The sequence below is a fragment of the Triticum dicoccoides genome, chromosome 2B, assembly GCF_002162155.2.
Source record: "Triticum dicoccoides isolate Atlit2015 ecotype Zavitan chromosome 2B, WEW_v2.0, whole genome shotgun sequence".
Lineage (NCBI taxonomy): Eukaryota > Viridiplantae > Streptophyta > Magnoliopsida > Poales > Poaceae > Triticum > Triticum dicoccoides.
This window is the reverse complement of record NC_041383.1, coordinates 776615911-776624317: the sequence shown is the minus strand read 5'-3', so window position 1 is coordinate 776624317 and position 8407 is coordinate 776615911. Positions and strand designations below refer to the sequence as shown.

The window sequence follows — 8407 nt, the reverse complement described above, 5'->3', positions numbered from 1 at the left end:
CCGGACATCACGAGGAGTTTCGGAATGGTCCGGAGGTAAAGAATTATATATAGGAAGTGGTATTTCGGCCATCGGGAAAGTTTCGGGGTCACCCGGTATTGTACCGGGACCACCGGAAGGGTCCCGGGGGGGTCCACCGGGTGGGGCCACCCATCCCGAAGGGCCCCATGGGCTGAAGTGGGAGGGGAGCCAGCCCATAGTGGGCTGGTGCGCCCCCTAGGCCCACCCCCTGCGCCTAGGGTTGAAACCCTAGGGTGGGGGGGCGCACCACATGCCTTGGGGGGCACTCCTCCCCCCTTGGCCGCCGCCCCCTTGGGAGATTGAATCTCCCAGGGCCGGCGCCCCCCCTTGGGGGCCTATGTAAAGGGAGGGTGGAGAGGGGCAGCCGCACCCTGAAGTCCTGGCGCCCCCTCCCCCTGCTACACCTCTTCCTCCTCCGTCACGTGCTTGGCGAAGCCCTGCCGGAGTGCTGCTGTTCCACCACCACCACGCCGTTGTGCTGCTGCTGGAGCCATCATCATCAACCTCTCCTTCCCCCTTGCTGGATCAAGAAGGAGGAGACGTCACACGCACCGTACGTGTGTTGAACGCGGAGGTGCCGTCCGTTCGGCGCTAGGATCTCCGGTGATCTGAATCACGGCGAGTACGACTCCATCATCACCGCTCCCTCTAACGCTTCCGTACGCGATCTACAAGTGGTATGTAGATGCAAACTCACTCCCTTGACTCGTTGCTTAGATGAACTCATAGATGGATCTTGGTGAAACCGTAGGAAAAATTTTAATTTTCTGCAACGTTCCCCAACACTTCTCCCCTACTATATGCGAATAACGTTTATAAAACAAGGCTGTCATACCATCAGGGCTTGGTGCTTTTAGGTCCCCTATTGCGTCAATGGCAGCTTTCACCTCTTCTTCTGAGAAATCTGCACACAGTATATTGTTCATGCTTTGGTCTACTCTTCTCCTTACACACCTTAAAGACTTCATGGTTGTTTCCATCTGCATGGGCTCTAAATAGAGACATAAAATAGTCATTTATTAAACATTTTAATTTCTCATCTCCCTCTACCCAGCACCCAGCATCATCTTTTAAACGATGCAAAGTGTTTCTTTTCTTTCTTTCAGAAGCAAAAGTATGGAAATACTTTGTGTTTTGTCACCTGATTTAAGCCAATTGATGTGTGATCGTTGTTTCCAATAAAGGTCACGGTGATGTTCCAAGCGATCCAGCTTCTCACGTAGAAAATGTTCCCGAGAGACTTGATGTGGGGATATTGTACCTCTTCTGACTTCCTCCAGCTGCCCCTTTATATTCTTTATCCTCTTTTCAAGATCGCCCAAAGTATTTTTACTCCAGTTGTGAAGCTCACTTTTTTTAAGAGTAACATTTGGTGTTCGTTTTATTTCCTGCACAAATCAAAACGCTTAAATTTCCCCCCTAAAAAATTGAAGGTAGCATTTGGATGTGACTATGAACACATTTTACTTGTAGATTTTTGTGAGAAACATTTTTGACATGCAGGAGCATGTGCTAAGAACCATTTCCATAAAATACTTTAGTTGCTCAGTGCTCCGTTTTTACAATACTTTACTGGCAAACACAACCTTACGGGTTTTCTTTTCTGCTGCTCGCCAGTGGGGCCTAAGTTTTCTCTACTGCTCGCCAGTGTGGACCGTCCAAAGCCGATAGTTTTTCAACTTTACATAGGTCGCCTAAAAAATTATGTAAGTTCGATTTCTTTTTCTTACTTTCGTATGTTCTTGTTTCTCTCTTTCGATTCATTTTTTTCTTTTGTGTTTTTCTATTTCTTTTTCTATATTCTTTCCATTCCCTCCTCTATTTTTTGAACTTAATTCCATTTTATTATATATATTTGTTTTATTTATTTATTTGTTTTCTTTTCGTGTTTTCCATTTCCTTTCCTTTTAGCCTTTATTTTTCACTTTTTTCTTTGTACTTTTTAATTTTTATTATTAATGTAAAATGTAAACATTTTTTTTACTACATGAGCGTTTAATGCAAAATGTAAACATAATTTTTTATATGTGAACGTTTTCATATACATATGGAACATGTTTTAGTAACATGATGCACATTTTTAAATAATGTTGAACATTTTTAAACACATTTTACACATTATTTCGCTGATCATTTATACACTTTTTACACACTTAAATACATGTTGAACATTTTTTAATGCACAACAAACATTTTTTCAAATACATTGAACAATTTTTAGTAATGCATGATGAAGTTTTCAAGTAAATAATAAACATTTTTGTAAATTACATAAACTAATTTCTGAACCCAAATATTTTTTCCAAGAATATTTTGGAAAATATAAAATTGGAAAAAGGGTGAAAGTATATATACTGATAAAGAAATAAAAAAATAAATCCAAAATGAAAAAAACACTTACCATGCTTATCGTTCAATTAATTTGAAAAAAAAAATCTCAACCTGTGTCAACGGTACAACCCAACAAAAAGTGGGCTTAATGCCATAGCCAACAAGGAAAAGAAAGAGCAAATCTTCAATAGAATACATTCCTCAAATATAAGTAAATCTTAATAGTTAATAGGGAATGGCACAATTACATGAGCCAGTTATCGTCCTTCAAGCGCCGTAAGGCTCACGCCATTGGCAGAGTTTTCCAGGTCTTCTGTCGCATCACTGGTTTCGTAATTTATCTGCGCGAAATACATAGGTTGCCTCGGCGCTGCGCGAGGCATGCCTTCACTGTCGAGCATGGACACAACAGATGACATGTGAGGCCTAGCACCGGAGCTGTCCTGGACACACAAGAGCCCAACATGGATGCACTTGGACACTTCATCAAGCGAGTAGCTCTCCGTGACGGCTGGGTCCACGAAATCCTTCACTTTGCCATCTGCCCACAAGTTCCATGCCTGAAACATCATGGCAAAATTCGTAATTTATATTTGCTAATACTGCATTTCTTGTTGAGTTATTAGAATCTGAAGCATTTCATAACACGGTATGTGACACTTACAAATGATATGAGATTTGAAAAGTCCATGACAAGATGATGTGGTGAACTGATCTTTAATCCACTTACAATCTCTAGTAGCAAAATACCAAAGCTGTAGGTGTCGGACTTGACGGAAAAAATGCCCTCCATCGCATACTCAGGCGACATGTACCCGCTGTTTGAAAATTTTGAGCTAGTTCAGGCTTATAAATTAAATTTTCAGACCAAGAGCTAGTGAAAGAAGTACTTACTACGTGCCAACAACTCGTCTGGTACTTTCTTGTTGTTCGTTGCCCCCAAAGATCCTTGCCATTCCAAAATCTGATATTTTTGGGTTCATCTCCACGTCTAGCAGGATGTTGCTTGGCTTGAGGTCTCTATGGATTATAGTCGTTCTCGAATCTTGGTGGAGATACAGAAGTCCTCTAGCAACCCCTTTGATTATGTTGAACCTCTTTGGCCAATCAAGTATAGACTTCCTTGCAACATCTGCCAAGAACAGGATGTGTACTTCATGAGTGCAATGCATAAGCCGTTCAGACAAGTAAGTTTGCTTGGTCAAATTCAAGATTACTTTCAAGAGTAGGGGATTAGAAGTTTAGAAGATACCAAAAAGAAACTGGTCCAGGCTTTTGTTGGGTAGGTATTCATAAATAAGCAACTTCTCATCCTCATGAATACAACAGCCAAGGAGTCTAACTAGATTCTTGTGCTGCAATTTGGCAATAAGAACCACTTCATTTCTAAAATGCTCTATTCCTTGATCAGAACCCTTGCTAAGCCTTTTAACAGCAACTTGCTTTCCATCTTCTAGTGTTCCCTGTGTGATTTCATAATTATAGAAACAAATTAACAGGGACAACATTTTCTAATCTTTATATTTTTTTTTACAGATTTTCTAATGTTGTAAACAATTGACAAGGTCAAAGTTTTTAAACCTTATAGACTTTGCCAAAACCTCCTTTTCCAAGTATGTTTGTGTCATGGAAACTGTTTGTTGCAGTGGCAATGTCTTCAAACCTAATAGACCGGAATTCCAAATTTTGATCCCAGACTTCTTGCGAAGTGCTCAAGTGTTCCAGGCCCGGTTTTTTCAGGGTTTCCTTGTAAACTTGTATCCCTGCAGAAATGTTAGTAACATCAATACTCAACACTTTTACATGAAAGATCATATTACAGTAAACTGGAGTCCCTTGTTCTACCTTTTGGCTTGCATATGCAGACGAAATATATGCATGTGAGTGACAACAGGACGAATATAACTGGGAGTGCGATCTTGAATACCACACCGACACCGCTCTTCGTGTTGTTTACTGCAGAACTGAGTTCTATGAAGGATATTGTAGGGAAAAAAGTACTGCGTCAGATTGAAGCATAGCATGTGAAAGTATGAATTTATCGTTTTCTCAACGAGTATAATACATCGATTTACTTGCATTGCGTATAATACCAAAGCAGATATTAAAAATCCATGTCAATCAAAGTTTTAAATAGCACGCTATCTCGCCGCTATAGCATTCGAAGGGACATCACGCTGATGTCATCGTGTACACTTTAGCGGCTTTAGCGCGCTATAGCGCAATTTGGCATGCTACTGAGGCTGCCGCTATTCGCCGTATCCAGTTATTTAAAACTTTAATCTAAATATAATTACAAATTTTGTTTCAAAAGTAAGAATCGCAGACAGAAAAAGTAACTGGCTTGTAAACAACACAGAGTACTCCCAGTTTATTCGCTGACACAATTGTGGAAGAAATGCAACTGATGAGTTTGTTCAGTGATAACGACATAGTACGTACCAGGAGAGCCAGCAAGCCGAATGTAGAGGTTGCCACCAAGCATACCGGCCTTCTCAGAGTCAACAAGGTCCCCTGTCCAGATCAAGCATCTTGATGGGCCACCGGTTGCGACGATACTGCTCAGGTTGGTGTAAGCATACGCGGTGCAGGAGCAATCGCGCTCACAGTCAGCAGTGCACTCCTCGAAGCTTCTGTTCCTCACATACACAAACTTGTCAGGCACCTTCATCTCCGGCAAAGTCAAGAAATGGTCACCGCGGCATGTCAGGTTCTCCTTTCTCACGCATCCTCTGGAGGGGCTGGCGCCGAAGCCGTCTGCTGGCTGGAACCCATCCAGGCACCTGCAGATCTTGTCGAACATGTCGCAGTAGCCGAACGGACCACACGTACCGTAGCGGCGGCAGCCATCATCCGGGCGTTTGAACAGAGGCATCCATGAATGGCCACTCCAGATCCTGAGCATCAAGTCGCCATTGTAGTCCAGCTTCCAGTGCGACCTCCGGGCGGAGCTGTTACCCGTATTGTACGCCGAGTAGATGGTCTCCCCGTCGTCGACGATCTGGGACCACATGAACCCGTTCTTGTCCGAGGCTTCTGCACCGTTCCACAGCCCGCTGCGCCAGTACTTGCTAGTCCCATGCAAGGTGAGGATCTGGAGGCCCGTGCCGGGGTCACGACTGAGCATGAATTTCCCGGTGGACGGGTCCTGAGGACCCTTCCAGGCGACGATGCGCACTGCTGTGTGGGTCTTGTAGTTTGCCCATAACTTGAAGCTGGGGAGGATGGTGTCGGTTGGGTGATCATAGCTCTGCCATATCTGCGTGAAATTCCGAGACTGCAGGACAAAGTTCCCCGCCTCAAGCAGCAGCGCCACAGCCCCATCACCACCGGTGGTGATGTTGTTCGTCGTCCTCCAGAGGACACGGCCTCTGGAGTCTGACAAGACGAGATCAGAGGTGTTGGTCAGAACCAACTTCCCCGACAAACCGCTTTTGATCGGGTTGTCGCGGTTGGCCACCCACACATATGTCCGCTCTGGAATGTCATGGTACCATATGCCTACATATGAGTTTGAGGCGGTGGAGTTCTCCGGGTCCAGGGAGAAGAAGCCTAGAGCGAAGATGCCATTGTTGGAGACGAGCTTGTCGCCCGGCAAGAGTGGCTTGGCGGGTGTTAGGCGGTCATCGGATTCACAGAAACATACCAACAATAGGAGGGTAAAAATGACACGGAGAGTCATGCCACCAAGACTTTCTTTCACATATGCTTGTGAAAGAAGAGCAGAGTAACCAGTTTGTGCTGACCACAGCAGCAACCAGTTTGCCAGATGTAGTTTCAGGCTGAATGGTAGGAAACAGCTACGGACATTAACCGTGGGAGATTAAAGATGAAGAAGTACTATGTCAATGTGTTGATTGGGCCATATAAACCGAGGAACTGAGCTCTCGCCGCTCGCAACCATCGGGTTGACAATGACCAGACACCGGAGCCCGTCAAAGTCGTTGGGGGCAGAAATATGCCATGGTTGACAAATGACAAGTGTGCACAGAAGACGAAAGGAACGGGTTACCGTCAGGCAGAGCTCCGACAGGGCAGTCGCTCGCAGCGAGGCGGTGGAGCCGGCCGGGATCGACCGGCGACGGCGGAGGCGGAGGCGAGAAGGGGAACGAGGCAGAGCTCGCGAGCAAACAGAGGGGAGAGTGACGATGGGAGAGGAAACACAGAAGCAAGACGAGATGTGTTTGTACTGTGTGGTGTGTGCGTGTGCCTTTTCTTACCGCAAATAATAGCAACCTGTGCAACTGACTTCACCCAGTAATTTTATCTTGGAAGAGGAGTTAGTTCACCGAGTGATATGAATGCCCATACCCCATAGTAGTAGTAGTACAACAGTGTACACGCAACAACCACCCCCCACCCTAATCAATGGATGGCTCCAACAAAGCCTGCATCTCGCCAGTGTACTACTCCCTCCGATTCGGAATTACTTGTCGCAGAAATGGATGTATCTAGATGTATTTTAGTTTTAGATACATCCATTTCCGAGACAAGTAATTCTGAACGGAGGGAGTACACTACAAGTCATTTCTATGGCTACTCCTCGCCAGTGCAGCATCTTCAATCATTCATCAAGTCTTACGTACACCTTAGAGCATAGTGTGACGTAGGCAGGCGGACCATAACAACATCTACGATCGGATTTTACAGATTTAGCCTACTGTATGAAGCCCGCAGACAGCGCCGGGCCATCTCTCATTTGTCCGCGTCCACAACCGTCCCCACATATTCAAACCTTCAAATCCATATAATCTCATGCAACATAGATCAAACGACGTACTGCATAATTCATATAAATCATAGCACATAGTTCATACTGGGCATAGCATACGGTACTTCATCATCACACATACCATCAGACTACCAAAATTAATTAGGCATATGTTCTATTATAAAAGAAACGGGGTTATAGAGCAAGTTCATCCACGGCCGCCCTTGCCGTCTGGTGGCGATGGTAGTGCTCCAAGACGACATAGAGGCCTAACGCGGCGCACCTTCGTCCTCTCATGGTGGGCACGCCGTGCCGCGGCCTTGCTTTTCCGCCATAGCTGGAGCATCCGGAGTATCCTTGGTCGTGTGCATTGGCACCGCTGACCAAAGACTCGGAGCCAGGCGGCATGGGGACCAAGACCTAGCATCGGGGTTGCTCGGATGCCGCAGGGCCGTCCTCAAGGGCGTGTACCTCCAACCACCCTCCCCGGTGCCAGATCCAGAGCGGAGACGCGGCTCGAGCCGCCAACAGGCACATTGCCACTGCTGGTTCTAAGCCCCACCAAAGCTGGAATATTCTCCCGAAACCGGCGGCAAGCCAGTCGGACAGCTATATATATGTTCCTCGTCCATGCAGGGGACAAGGTCCAGTCGTTGGATCCGAAGTTATTGGACTCAGATCCGATGCCCGAAATGCCGAAAATGGCGAAAGATCACCGGACAGGAGTTGGGCAGAGCGGACTGAAAGTGAAGTGAAATGGAGTGGAGTGGCAAATGGCTAGGGTTTGGTCCGGATGCGGATATGGATGGGGTATTTGTGGGATCAGGGTGGAAGGTGTAATGTGGAGGACGCGCCCAGACGGCACTAAATCCACCAACATATGGGCTGGGTTTGAGGGGAGCTGGACGGTCCGGACGCGGGCTGGCTTTGAGGGGTCCAGTTGAATGTTTGTTTTTTGTTTGGACACTACCCAGACTATCCCCAGGCGTTTAGGGGGTGGGGGGAGGGGGTTGATGTTTGCAAGTGCACAGAGTCAAGCACAATTCACGCGAAGTATTTGCCCAGTTCATGTACCGAAGCCATAGATAACTTATAAAAAGATAACTACCAACCCTGCAGGTACACTGTAGCAAACACAGCTAAGCTCGCACTCAAGCCGGAGTTTGGAAATGATTTTACTAAGTATTGCTATAACGTAAATGGTAAAAGAGGAGAGTTTAACTAAGTATTGCTATAACGTAAAATAAATACTCCCCCTGATCCAAAAAAAGGTGGCATGCTTTAGTTCAAATTTGAATTAAAGCTGAACTAAAGTCACGACACTCTTTGTTGGATCGGAGGGAG

The 8407-nt window shown here is 45.7% G+C and overlaps 1 protein-coding gene across 3 annotated transcripts; it reads right to left on the bottom strand.

The window, feature by feature from the left end:
• Positions 1 to 2408: 2408 nt before the first annotated feature.
• On the bottom strand, positions 2409 to 8317 carry LOC119366224 (G-type lectin S-receptor-like serine/threonine-protein kinase At1g11330). 3 transcript variants are annotated; one of them, XM_037631913.1, is made up of 7 exons: positions 4795 to 8317; positions 4198 to 4323; positions 3934 to 4115; positions 3605 to 3815; positions 3247 to 3484; positions 3017 to 3170; positions 2409 to 2912 (listed from the first exon to the last, which is right to left on the bottom strand). In XM_037631913.1, the coding sequence occupies exons 1-7, from the start codon at positions 6032 to 6034 to the stop codon at positions 2610 to 2612; spliced, it is 2454 nt and encodes an 817-aa protein (XP_037487810.1). In that variant the 5' UTR covers positions 6035 to 8317; the 3' UTR covers positions 2409 to 2609. The 3 variants fall into 3 exon arrangements, with proteins under 3 accessions (XP_037487810.1, XP_037487812.1, XP_037487811.1); XM_037631915.1 differs by having other exon boundaries at positions 3083 to 3170; XM_037631914.1 differs by having other exon boundaries at positions 4198 to 4308.
• Positions 8318 to 8407: the final 90 nt, after the last annotated feature.

Coding starts and splice junctions, on each gene's coding strand:
- LOC119366224 (XM_037631913.1), bottom strand. CDS start 6,034: ATGACTCTCCGTGTCATTTTTACCCTCCTATTGTTGGTATGTTTCTGT. Junction 4,116..4,197: donor CTGCATATGCAAGCCAAAAG/GTAGAACAAGGG, acceptor ACATTTCTGCAG/GGATACAAGTTTACAAGGAA. Junction 3,816..3,933: donor GTTTTGGCAAAGTCTATAAG/GTTTAAAAACTT, acceptor GAAATCACACAG/GGAACACTAGAAGATGGAAA.